General features: G+C 41.9%; 1 protein-coding gene across 1 annotated transcript in view; it reads left to right on the forward strand.

Annotated features, from left to right (window-relative positions):
• Positions 1-14829, forward strand: part of LOC124613288 (protein kinase domain-containing protein ppk32) — a 717316-nt gene that overhangs the window by 584884 nt on the left and 117603 nt on the right. The window contains exon 13 of the mRNA XM_047141982.1: positions 7751-7932. Coding sequence (XP_046997938.1) covers positions 7751-7932 — 182 coding nt within the window. The remainder of the gene's footprint in view (positions 1-7750; positions 7933-14829) is intronic.

The raw sequence follows: 14829 nt of genomic DNA on the forward strand, positions 1-14829 counted from the left end.
CACTCCATGGAGAAACGAGCATGTGAAATGCACCAGTATTATTGACGAAACTACCTGACAGAATAATCTGGTTTTAATCTGTGAAGAAGTTCAATTTCAGCAGAACTCCGCTACAGAGTGAAAATTCTTTCTGCAGTATTATTGGAGAATATGAGTCATTCCATATTCTATGTGACCCATATTAAAAAAAAAAACAATGATTGTTTTCGGTAGAAAATTATAATTCATTGTTTCTGTATTATAATTTCCACTTGAAAAAAATATAGAATTTGAGTAAAAGTAGAAAAAGAATGTTGTTAAGAAGATTCAAAGCAGAGACCAGTCTTCGACGTTACACATTCTGCGAAACACCTTTGAAATGTTTTGCCGTTTAAACTGTGTCGCACTGATTTAGTAAACTGATGGCTGGGCACAGATTTTCACGTTCTATGAATGTACGTAAAGGAAATCGAACATCGAACATAGCCAGTCCGTCTAGTCCCCTTGTCTGATAAAAGCTCATAAAATCTATACAGCCTGCTACTGAGAAGAGTGCAAAAATGATAGTGTGTGTAACAAGTCCGACAATAACTTCAATACATTGCAGTCATTTTGACGTCTTGAAAAGAACAGCTCGCTGAGTTTGTCATCTAACGGCAGCGTCAGGTACTTGGCGGCTCACGTCACGAGCTGCGACCCGAGGCCGACGAGTCTTTCTCGGGAGCCTCGCTGCGATCCCAGAAAGCTTAGGATTCAACGTCGAGTCTGCTTACGACACGCCAGCGTCCAAACCGATGTTTGCTGCCAGGCGGGTAGCCTCGTGACAGGCGCTGTCCCTACTGATTCGACGTTCTGCAGTATCTTTGGACGACGTTTCCATACCTGAGTTCCTACCCTCGTAGTGCTTCTCAAGATACCCTCTACTGCCATTCCAAATTTGTAGGTCTTGTTTTGTTACAATATATATAGAATCACCATTCCACTGTCAAAAAAACTAATCATTCTTCTAGCTAGTTTTGTAACTTATGTGTGCAGGACTCATCCAAGCAAAAAAGGACACTCAAATAGTACATCAGATCTACTCAGTAATACTGTGTACTAGAACAATGAAATTTAGCAAGTAAAAGCATTGTTTCTTAACCTCTTTAGTTCAAATGTGTGTGAATTCATAAGGGACCAAACTGCTGAGGTCATCGTTCCCTAGACTTACTCACTACTTAAACTAACTTATGCTAAGAACAACACACACATCCATGCCCGAGGGCGGACTCGAACCTCCGGCGGGAGGAGCCGCGCAGTCCGTGACATGGCGCCTCTAACCACGCAGCTACTCCGCGTGGCTACCCCTTTTGAAATGACGCACAATGTACGAGACATGCATACATCCATTTTTGTTTGCACTTAAAGAATGTACCGCAGCAAAACCCTTCAGACTGGTCGTTAAGCCACTTTCGTCGCGCATGCAACGATATTGTTGTCAACTCGAAAATTTTTCCCATGCAGAGTAGTCTTTACTTATCCCGACGGGCAGAACCCCAGTCATGCTACATTGTTACTGAATCGGAGTTATCATATCACTGTCCATCCCATTTGACAAAGCTCCTCAGCCTTCACATGAAGTCCTCAAATTTAGCCGGCTGAAGTGGCCGTGCGATTAAAGGCGCTACAGTCTGGAACCGCAAGACCGCTACGGTCGCAGGTTCGAATCCTGCCTCGGGCATGGATGTTTGTGATGTCCTTAGGTTAGTTAGGTTTAACTAGTTCTAAGTTCTAGGGGACTAATGACCTCAGCAGTTGAGTCCCATAGTGCTCAGAGCCATTTGAACCATTTTTTTTTCCTCAAATTTACCTTGTTGGCCGGCCGCTGTGGCCGAGGGGTTTTAGGCGCTTTAGTCCGGAACCGCGCTGCTGCTACGGTCGCAGGTTCGAATCCTGCCTCGGGCGTGGATGTGTGTGATGTCCTTAGGATAGTTAGGATTAAGTGGTTCTAAGTTCTAGTGGACTCATGACCTCAGCTGTTAAGTCCCATAGTGCTCAGACCCATTTGAACCATTTTTACCTTGTGGTGCTTCTCCGACGACGAAAACGATCGTTATTTCGTAATGTTCGAGAAATTCCGTGAAATTCATTCTCCCATGATCTCAGAGATATGTCACCATCAATTTATTTCATGACCTGGTAAGTCACAGCTTATTTCAATGTAGAAATCACGAATGCTCCTACTGCGTCAACTAATTTTCGCTGAAACTAAACAGTTTTGATGGACAATTGTAGAAAATAATTCACACAGATAGTTTTACTACACCACCAAGTACGTTCTTCTTGGTTTGCATTATCTCCTGACGACAAATGTTTCTCTGTTCAAATAACACGGAAATTTTTCTGTCATTTACGACAGTCGAAAGTCTTATTAGGACCAGACGCTTTTCATTTTATTTAAAGCATCTTCAGTGTCAGTTTTTGATGTCTACATTATTTGCACGTTATTCTATACATGAGCGTTCGATTGTAATACACGTACTAACAAACAATATTTTCTCTTTTTTATGTTTATAGTATACAGGGTGTAAAACATTTACCGTACATATGCAAAATTTTAGAGCGTTTAGACAAGATAAGAAGTAATACTTTTTTATGTAGCAAAAATGTCACAGGCGCACCGCTCCCCCCCCCCCCCCTCCCCCCCCCCCCTCAAGTGACCATAAAGTTTTGACGCTAGTGATGTTCAGATACGGTTCCCAAACTGCCATGTGATAAATATTGATTTAGAAACGTTGCTGAGAACAAATAATGGCTGCAGCTTCAACCAACCAGGCAATCAACTCTTCTGGAGTGTCTATCGTTGTCTCACAAACTAAACGCTTGACCGCCTCCCACTAAAAGAAAGCCATAGGGTTGAGGCCAAGAGAACGTGGTGATTTCGATACTGGCCCATCCCTCACAAATCAAAAACTTGGGGAAAACAATGTCTGAATGTTCCTCTTACATCAACGACAAAGTGGAGTGGGGTCCCGTCATGTTGGAACCATTATCATTGTCTGACTGCTTGCGGTGGACACTCTCCTGCATTTCCAGTAGCATTTCATGGTAAAAGGTATAGTAATTTCCTCCACCGGGCGTGTAAGGCAAAGGTTTCAGCCGTGAACAATACCAGCCCACATAGTTGTGTGTCACCTCAGTATTCAAATGGTTCAAATGGCTCTGAGCACTATGGGACTTAACTTATGAGGTCATCAGTCCCCCCGAAATCAGAACTACTTAAACCTAACTAACCCAAGGACATCACACACATCCATGCCCGAGGCAGGATTCGAACCTGCGACCGTAGTGGTCGCGCGGTTCCAGACTGTAGCGCCTAGAACTGCTTGGGCACTCCGGCCGGCGCCTCGGGATTTTCCAACTCCCAGACATGGCTGTTCAATATTCCTTCCCTTGTGAACGCACCCTCATCAGTAAACAAAATACACGTCTAGAAGAAATGATGTAAATCCACTGGCAGAAATGCACGCAGTAGAGAAAGTCATTAACTGACAAGTCTTGTACCCCCTGATATTTGAATGGATGCATGCGTATGTCATGCTGGGCGTTCCATACATCTGCATTTGAGGTATTTAGTGTCAGCCCTCAAGAACCTGTAAACATCAGTAGAAACTTTCATCTAAATGCTAAATCATGTAAACAATAACCATGTAATTGTTTATCCATCGATGTCGCCACTGCTAGCCGTAATGAAATTCCAACCTTCATAGCATTAGGATTTAATTCTGTAGTAAATCAGATTTGATTATCAATGAAAAAGTCAAAACAGTTGTGAACATTGGGCTAAGAAAATCATGTCCAGCATCAAAGTCTTCAAGAGCCCAACTGTACCTTTGACATCTGTGTCACATAACAAAAATGTTTGTTTTTATCTCCTCTAATAACTTGACAAATTTGTAAATGTAGTAATTTACAGTTATTATGATGAATGGAGAAAACTGTAGGAAACGATCACTGGAAAATTAGGAGCAAAAAAGGTCATATGGACATATGGTAGGCACATACGGTATTCACATCCACTTGAAGGTGGAGATAAAACATCTTTGACAGTGGCTGTAGTGTCAGCACCAGACAGGTGGCCTGCCAGCATGGGGTAGGCCAGACAACAAGTGTGAAATAGTCTTCACGACAGTTGCCAGTGTCTGTATCACTTACAATGCATACAGAACTTATTACTCACAGACTTGGCTCTGTGGCGACAGTTTTGTTGCTGCTAGTCACTCTGGTCACCCTGGTGCTGGGAATTCTGTCATCCATACTATTCACAGATGAGGCTACCTTTACGAGAGGCAATACCATCATCCTTCGCAACGCCCACATGTGGGTTTTGTAGAATGGCCATGGTATAATGACAGCAAGCCATCAGCACCAGTTCAGCTCAATATGTGGTCCAGGGTTATGGGCGACTGCCTCACATGACCAGTCATTCTCCCACAATGCCTTAAAATCAAGGCATATCTGCACTTCTGTGTGTGACATTGGCGCCCCCGCTGGATGACGTGCCTTCATTGGTACGAAGGGTAATGTGGCTACTACATGATGGAGCTACAGCTCACTGCCCTCTGGAGTGTGGAACTAAAACATTTCCACTTGCCTGCTGTGTTCCCTTGCGTGCTTTTAGTCAATGAAACCTATACTGACGAAGATCTTTACATCTCCAGCTTCTAGTGGGTGTACCGTCCTTGAAACGTGTTTCTGAATGGGTACTAATTTGGTACTAATTTTCCCGGGATCGTTTCCTGGTATTTGTCCCCATTTATCAAAATTGCAACAACGAAAAATAATTAATGTAAAGTTATTAAATTTCGAGAATACACTTATGTATTTAAGTGATCAACATTACAAGATCACTGGTTAATATAGGTGCGAGATAAACCGTTGCAAATGGGAAATGCTGGTACATTAATAAGTGGTGTAACCAACACAGTGTTGAATGCAAGCATGCAAACATGCATGCATTGTTTTGTGCATGTCAGTTTGTAGGATGGAGTTCCATGCCTGTTGCACTTGGATCAGTCAAAATGTGGATGGTTAATGCTGTCTGTGGCTGTCACTGGAGTTGTCGTAATTGATATCCAATATTTGCTCAGTGATCGAGTGGGTCGAGGCAACATTTCGACTCTCTGTAGAGCGTGTTGGGTCTGCAGCAGTGGGTGGGCATTATCCTGCTGGAAAACATCCTGGAATGCCGCATGAATGACAGCAAAACAGGTCGAACCAACTGACCGACATAAAATTTGCGTGAAATAACCACGACAGTTCTCCTGCTGTCATATAAAATCACACCCTAGATCATAACTACTGGTGTAGGTCAGTGTGTCTAACACGCAGACAGGTTGATTGCAAGACTTCAACTGCCCCCTTCTAACCAACATGTACATCATTGGCACCAAGGCAGAACCACCCTTCACCAGAAAACACAACAGAAATCATCCAGCGAGCTGTCGCTTGATACCACTGTAATCACAAATGGCAGTTGTTTGGGGTCAGTGGAATGCACATTACATTCTAGCTTGGAGATGTCCTTGAAGTAACCGATTTGTAACAGTTCGCTGTGTCACTGTGGCGCCAACTGGTGTTCACATCGCTGCTGCAGATGCAGTATGAGGCGCCACAGCCACACATCGAACACGGTGGTCGTCCCTCTCGATAGTGACACGTGTCCATCCGGAACATGGTCTCGTTGCTACTGTACATTCTCGAGAATATCGCTGCCGGATGTCATGTACAATGGCAACATTTCTGCCAAGTCTTTCTGCAGTATCACAGAAGGAACAACCAGCTTCTCGTAGCCCTATTACGTGACCTTGTTCAAGCTCAGTGAGGTGTTGATAGTGGCGTCTTTGTCACCTTAAAGGCATTATTGGCTAATATCAATTGCAAAGATAAATAATAATCACGACCGTTACAGTGTGTCTTTAAAGCAAACCTGAATAGCATCTAGACATTTTTCATATGTAGAAGCATGCCTGCCAACTTGGGTTTATGTCGCACAACTCCTTTTCTTTTTCTTTCAGTACATATAATGTGTGTGTGTCTGTGTACAGGGTGGTCCATTGATCGTGACCGGGCACAATATCTCACGAAATAAGCGTTAAACGAAAAAACTACAAAGAACGAAACTTGTCTAGCTTGAAGGGGGAAACCAGATGGCGCTATGGTTGGCCCGCTAGATGGCGCTGCCATATTAGGTTAGATTAGATTAGATTTACTTTTCATGGTCAAACGGATATCAACTGCGTTTTTTAAATAGGAATCCCCATTTTTTATTACATAGTCGTGTAGTATGTAAAGAAATATGAGTGTTTTAGTTGGACCACTTTTTTCGCTTTGTGATAGATGGCACTGTGATAGTCACAAACATATGGCTCACAATTTTAGACGAACAGTTGGTAACAGGTAGGTTTTTAAAATTAAAGTACAGAACGTAGGTACGTTTGAACATTTTATTTCGGTTGTTCCAATGTGATACATGTACGTTTGTGAACTTATCATTTCTGAGAATGCATGCTGTTACAGCGTGATTACCTGTAAATACCACATTAACGCAATAAATGCTCAAAATGATGTCCGTCAACCTCAATGCATTTGGCAATACGTGTAACGACATTCCTCTCAACAGCGAGTAGTTCGCCTTCCGTAATGTTCGCACATGCATTGACAATGCACTGCCCCATGTTGTCAGGCGTTGTCGGCGGATCACAATAGCAAATATCCTTCAAGAAATCCGGGGACGTCAGATCCGGTGAACGTGCTTCGACGACCAATCCACCTGTCATGAAATATGCTATTCAATACCGCTTCAACTGCACGTGAGCTATGTGCCGAATATCCATCATGTTGGAAGTACATCACCATTCTGTCTTGCAGTGAAACATCTTGTAGTAACATCGATAGAACATTACGTAGGAAATCAGCATACAGTGCACCATTTAGATTGCCATCGATAAAATGGTGGCCAATTATCCTTCCTCCCACCATGTCGTACCATACATTAACCCGCCAAGGTCGCTGATGTTCCACTTGTCGCAGCCATCGTGGATTTTCCGTTGCCCAATAGTGCATATTGTGCCGGTTTACGTTACCACTGTTGGTGAATGACGCTTTGTCGCTAAATAGAACGCGTGCAAAAAATCTGTCATCGTCTCGTAATTTCGCTCGTGCCCAGTGGCAGAACTGTACACGACGTTCAAAGTCGTCGATATGCAATTCCTGGTGCATAGAAATATGCTACGGGTGCATTCGATGTTGATGTAGCATTCTCAACACCGACGTTTCTGAGCTTCCCGATTCTCGCGCAGTTTGTCTGCTACTGATGTGCGAATTAGCCGCGACAGCAGCTAAAACACCTACTTGGGCATCATCATTTGTTGAAGATCGTGGTTAACATCTCACATGCGGCTGAACACTTCCTGTTTCCTTAATTAACGTAACTATCCTGCGAACGGTCCGGACACTTGGATGATATCCGTTTGACTTATGGCAGCGCCATCTAGCGGGCCAACCATAGCGTCATCTGGTTTCCCCCATCTAGCTAGACGAGTTTGTTTTTTGTAGTTTTTTCGATTGATGCTTATTTCGTGAGATATTTGACCCGGTCACTATCAATGGACCACCCTGTATATATGACAATCACATAGACAAACAAGTCATTAGCCACAGGCTGCAACAGTGGAGAGTGGGTGAGGAGAGTGAGGACTCGAGTAGTGATGTGGACGTGCGGTGTCCACAGGAACCAGCGCAACAAACTGAAGTTGGATAACCTGACACTGCCAAGCCCAGAGCGCCACCGCCCACTGCGCCACCAGTACAGCTCAGATAACATGCACGTGCCACCCTTCAACATCCCCAACCTGCGCATCGAGCAGCGCAAGACCTCCAGTGCCGAGGACATGGCACGCAAGAACTCAGCTGGTGAGACCACTTTGACTATACAAACTCACACTGTGTATTTTACTTGTCTAATGTTTGTCATCCCATCGAGACTTGTACTCTCGACTCTGTGTACTCATAACCCTCCATTGTTCAAGTACCATGTGAGAAAAAATATCTGTCTTTCATCAACATTCAAAATAACTTTCATTGACGTTCAATAAACTAATATGAGACACGGTTACCATAATCTGTGTTCAAAAAGCATTATGCAATGACAACAGTAATTTCCATACCAAATTAATGTTTTTTATGATTAAATTGCAAACAGACGTAACAAGATAGCATATAATCACTGCTATTCTGTTCAATCAAAAATTGCTCACTTGAAATGACTAGGAAAGATTTTAAGCTGTAAAGTGTAAGTGTCTGATTATTTACTATTTAGCACTTCCAGATGAAATTGTGACTTTTTCACTCTCTCTTGATGCAGCTGCTAAAGACATCTATTAACTTCATATGGATGCAACATTTGCACCTCACAGCTCACAATAAACATCAAGTCTGCATAAAGAGTATTCATTGCTGACCAATCTGACTAAAATAAAACAAGTAGACAGGCTAAATATATACACAAGTCAGGAGAGCTGAAACTCTCTGGTAAAGAGACCTTTGACTCAGGAATCAACAGAATGCAAATTGTATACGGATACCCATTAATTATTTCTAGACATCATGTATATCAAACATACTGCACAAGAAATTAGTCACCACCCGGGGACACATCACCAATACCCCGTAACACCGCCTATAGCATTCATAATGGCCTCAGTTCATTGAGGAAGAGAGTTCACAAGTTTCCACCAGTATGCTAATCCAGCTGAAGTTACTCATTGATGTTTGGATCCAGCAGAGCTATCAAACTGCAGGAATCATTTCACCCATTGTTCCAAATAGACCCAAGCAGTTTCTATCAGATAGTGATTGGACTTTTTATCAGGCCAGTCAAGGTGCAACAGGGAGCCTAAGTGTTTGTTGAATGAGAAATGTATGCATACAGCCTTGTGAACATGACTGTTTTCATCTTAGAGGACAGTAGTGTTCGTGGTGTACTCATCATCAAAATGTACAAGGAAGGGCAGCACTTGGCCACCAAGTATGCTAAAATAACAACCTGGTTTGTGTCCATGGTAACCCAAAGGAGTGAGCTCCAGCCATAGTACACCCCCAAAACATCTCATAACCACCTTCATCGTGAATTATGGCATCCTCACACTGTGAGTTCAACACGCAATAAGTGCACTCAAAATCTTGCTTTATTTGAAAAGAGACAAAATCACTACTCTCATCGAGTTGCACAACATGCCATCAGTCAGTTACTATTGAGTTTCTGTGCCATTTGGCCCAATGAAGGTGTGCAATTTTAAAGGTCACTGTGAGCAATGGCCTTTTGTGAAGGACCCGACTGCATGCCCATTGCAAATAGCTCTCTTCACAATTATCACTGGAACACTGTCTGAGATGCTTTTACATACACTGACTACAGTAACTCCTGTATAGTTTGAAACCGGTTGTCATTGATGTGGCATGACACTCACCAGAATCAGAATCTTTATCCTCATTCACAATTGCCCACATATACAATGGGATAAGCTACAAAATTACAGACGTATATAATTTCAGATATACAGAGTGTAACAAGAGGGTATGGCTAAACTTCCAGGAAACATTTCTCAAATGTAGAAGAAGAAAGAATGTTGTATGGACATGGGTCCACAAACACTTTGATGTTAGAGCTTATTTTTACTTCTCTTCATAGTCACATTAATCATCAGAAACACAACTTTTGCTGGATAATTCAAGCTCCTCTATGCGTGAGGAATGTTTCCTGAAAATTTGGTCATTCCTTTTTTTTCCACCCTGTACTTTATTATAGACATCATAATAACAGATATGGCCAAATTAAAAAAGGCACAAACTTTGTGGACAACATCAAAATTTAACAGATAGGATGCAACTGGATAGGTACTACAGCCAAAACTGAAAAGCCACATTAAAGCTCCCAGTGGCACCAGTACTCAAATAAGAAAAAGACAAACGGCAATTTTGCAGTATACCTACTCAAGGTTGCCCTTAACACACGATTACGAAAGCTCTTCTTGGTGTCCTTTATTAGCATGTGGCAGTTGCATCTTGAAACTTGTTAATGTGGTCATGTAAGAGAACTTCCACCACACTTGACAAGACTTCCAAGTGTGTCACCTGTGCTAAGGACACTGCTATATCTGGAAGCAATCACCGAGCGAAACACCCATTCAATGTTTTCAGCTCAGGCCCAGGAGTCATACTGTCTGCGAGTACCTCGCTGCTCTAAGGCCAACACTGACCTTATTTCCCCTATCACTTAATAGGTAGCCGTGGTGGCCACTGCAAAATTCAAACATGCCCAAGGGGCACAAGTGTAGTGGTGCTGTGTCCATCACAGCTCATCCTCCTACCCTCAAAACATCTCCATGGAGCAAGTTTCTGGGCAGGACAATTCAGACAAACAATGTTCATTTCTGTATTCAGTGGTGGGACTACAGTTAAGACATATTGTTCAAATCACCTTGCTGAAGCAGCTCTTTCTTTATTTTACCATTTTCGTGACTCCAGTTAATTATAAAGGTATAAGCTTAAAAAAAATTACAAAAAATATCACATGTATGGATCGGGATAGAGCTTACAGAACTATCATGACTTCTTTATGAATATGAAATTTAATGTACATTAAAAATCTATATTTATACATAAATCAGTGGCAGTTCAAATAGACACAACAATTTTAATAAGTTCATTTTTTTCCTTACGTAGGCTCAAAATCAATATAAATTACTTCTTAGACTATTTCTTACAGGTTTAGTTTTGGATAAATAAACACAGAAAAACCTTCTGCTTTGTGGGTTTTTGACGAGTATAGTGACTGGAGTTACAAACCAGAGAATTTGTACCAGCTACATAATCTATGGCAGCAACTTCCCAATTACTGTTTACATTCTCCTTAGTCACCACCAGAAAGTTCTGCACCCAGACACTGCCACACAGACTGAGATCATATGGCCACCTCCTCTTGTATCTCTGGGCATCTCTGTGAAAGACTATGCTTCAGATTACCCCTTCCCACTTCCAAATGTCACAATTTTGCACTGCATCAATTTGTTTAGGCAACAGTTGGTAGAACCATCACATATTGTCTAGCAGTGATTTGGACTTGCATGCAAACATAAGGCTGGCAGAAGTTTGCTAATGAGATTCTTGGGCAGCAATATTGAAGACGAAAGCCAACCAATTAAGTGGCTGATTCCACCTGGAATGAACCTGATGGTGGTAGGCTATGAGGGCAGAGTACAAACTGTGGTTAACATGCCTGGAATGTAGTTTTAGGGTAATATGGGATTGCAGTGGTATGCACAATTCCCCTTCCACAATGTAAGCCCCACAATAGCATCAAGATGAATGCTGTGATGTGATAAGAAAATTGCCAGAAAGTGTCAAACAAGGACTGCAAACAATTGATGCTCCGTTGCATGGTAGCATTATGCATTAGTAACAAACAGAAAAAGTAGGTAAAGGCATCTATACAAAACAGAGTGAACCTATTTCTGGTTTATGACTATGGAAAGGGGCCTACAGAATCTATGTACATAATCTATGTACACCATCTCCATGGAAGTTAAGAATCCCTGTCAGGTACTCAGTGTTGGTTTACTTACTGCACACTGACTGGACCCACATCTTGATCTCTTTGTCCATGATGTGCCATAAAAAATTCTCCGCATTCATCTGAGTTTCAAGTGTCTGGAAATGAATACCAGTCGGTGACTTGTGGTACTAAATATGACTGGTATTATTTCAGATGGTAAAACTATTTTGATCCATTTATTTTTCCTCTCTGGACGACACAGAACATTACCATTTAAATGATAAGGCTTCATTCTTCCACTTACCTTCATTTTTACCTTAATTTCCCTTAACCTAATGTTAGAATCCTGGTGTTCCACAATGTCCTTAAACAACCCTTGCACATGGGTGAGTGCAGCACTAATGAACATTATTTCCCATTGACTGCTTCCTTGACATGTCTCTTCGCTAGAATGTTCATTACTGTCTTCCACAAACATACAACTAGTGCCATCAACAATAACACTTTCCACTTTGTGTATGTGATTCACTGTAAACTGGAAGGTGGAGATCCAGACTACCCATCTGGCAATGCACTCTGTCCATCTCAGTCTTCCTAGTATCCAGCTAAGGACCTGGTTATCCATTTCATGAATGAACTGATGATGCTCCCGATATATCTAGAATTTCTTGAGGGCAAACAGCACAACTCAACAATTTTAATTTGTAAACTGAATATTTAACTTAGTGTCAACAAACTGCAAGAGCCACACCCTATCTGGCATCTCCCTAATGGCTGTTCTTTCAAAACGATAAGCTGCCACACCCATCACTGGGGCATCAACTAAGCTATAAATTGCTTTGAAAACTCAGCAATTGTTAATAAGGCACTGTTGCTAGTGCCATCTTAAGACCCTCGAAGGTCACTTTTTGTGAAGGATACCATTCAAATTTCCTTCTTTCCTTTCTCAATTCATTCAACGAATCTCCAATTTAGGTGATGTTAGGAATGAACTTCCAAAAAAATTTATCATTCTGACGAACCTTGCATCTTTGGGACTCAGGTGCTTGACAGTTACGAATAGCTTCAACACTGCTCTGATTGACAGTAATTCCCTGGAGAGAAACTATGTGTTCAAAAATGATGTGTGACAGCAAATTTTTCCTTAGAAGGCTGACTGTGAGCCCCATCTCCCTTAACCAATACAAGAGCTCCTTGATGTGCCTAACATGCTCAAAAAATTCTCACTGAAGATAACCAAATCATTCAGGTAGTGGTAGACAAATTTAAATCTGATATACAAAAAAATACTACCTAGCAGATGGGATAGTACTGCTTCCCTGGTTGAGGGCTCAAATGGAACACAATTAAATTCATACAGATTTTAATCACTCATGGAACCTCTGATTGACCTGGTATTTTCAATGTTCTCATAATTCACTCTTGTACTCACCAAATTTAGTGAACCCCAAAACATTTTAAAGCAAATCCACACATGATTAAAATACATGGTACAACTGGGCAGCCTGCTTGGAAGTTAGATGGCTAAAATTATCAGGCTCTTGTTTATCTGTTTCTCTGACACCTTTAATATGAATTGGTCACTCACAAGAATGCTCACCAAATTTACATCTACACTCCATATGACAAAGGAATTGAAATTCCTATTCCCTACAATCAACAACGTGGCCCATGTGTTGGATAAAGTTAGAACCAAGAAATCGAAACAGCTAACTGATGTGCTAACATCACCTTACATTTCCAAGTGAAACTCTGGATCCTGAACTTAATGGTGACTTCCCCCAACACATACAGTTTACTAGAATTGATCACTCTGCAAGTCCTGTGTCTAGTACTCTACAGGAGAAACTGACAGAGTGATTGGTGCTTGTAGTATCATTCTTCACTAATCAGTGATAATGATCTTCCCTTTCTAATCTGTCTTTCCAGACATTGTTTCTTACAGCAAACCAGTTCGGATGAAATACTCCTGTTTCTTAAACAGCTGAGGAACAGATGTAACACATTAGGAATTTTGTATCATTTCCAGTATCAGAATTGAAATCAATTACTTTAACATATCAAACGGTGGGAACTCTAGGCTGGAATATCAATTATATAAGGAAATGATACACTGCTACTCACTGTAAAGATGACATGTTGAGTTGCAGACAGGAATCCCTTGCTCTCCAGCACCTGGAGGTGCATTCCGGACACCATTCCCATGAGCTATCCACCTGCTGACATCCTACTGCCACCTCAGTGCATTACTATCCAACCCTTAACCTACTCACAGTGTTCTCATTAACTGCTCATAGCACACAGACCCTACCTAACTCAGCTTTTCAACTTGCCACCTCCCTGAACCCCCCCATGAACCATGTACCTTGCCATTGGTGGGGAGGCTTGCGTGCCTCAGCAATACAGATAGCCGTACTGTAAGTGCAACCACAATGGAGGGGTATCTGTTGAGAGGCCAGACAAACGTGTGGTTCCTGAAGAGGGGCAGCAGCCTTTTCAGTAGTTGCAGGGGCAACAGTCTGGATGATTGACTGATCTGGCCTTGTAACACTAACCAAAACAGCCTTGCTGTGCTGGTACTGCGAACGGTTGAAAGCAAGCGGAAATTACAGCCGTTATTTTTCCCGAGGGCATGCAGCTTTACTGTATGGTTAATGATGATGGCGTCCTCTTGGGTAAAATATTCCGGAGGTAAAATAGTCCCCCATTCGGATCTCCGGGTGGGGACTACTCAAGAGGATGTCGTTATCAGGAGAAAGAAAACTGGCGTTCTATGAATCGGAGCGTGGAATGTCAGATCCCTTAATCGGGCAGGAAGGTTAGAAAATTTAAAAAGGGAAATGGATAGGTTAAAGTTAGATATAGAGGGAATTAGCGAATTTCGGTGGCAGGAGGAACAAGACGTTTGGTCAGGCGAATACAGGGTTATAAATACAAAATCAAATAGGGGTAATGCAGGAGTAGGTTTAATAATGAATAAAAAAATAGGAATGCGGGTAAGCTACTACCAACAGCATAATAAACACATTATTGTGGCCAAGATAGATACGAAACCCACACCTACTACAGTAGTACAAGTTTATATGCCAACTAGCTCTGCAGGTGACGAAGAAATTGAAGAAAAGTATGATGAAATAAAAGAAATTATTCAGATAGTGAAGGAAGCCGAAAATTTAATAGTCATGGGTGACTGGAATTGAGTAGTAGGAAAAGGGAGAGAAGGAAATGTAGTAGGTGAATATGGATTGGGGCTAAGA

This window comes from Schistocerca americana, chromosome 4 (genome assembly GCF_021461395.2).
Source record: "Schistocerca americana isolate TAMUIC-IGC-003095 chromosome 4, iqSchAmer2.1, whole genome shotgun sequence".
Classification (NCBI taxonomy): Eukaryota; Metazoa; Arthropoda; class Insecta; order Orthoptera; family Acrididae; genus Schistocerca; species Schistocerca americana.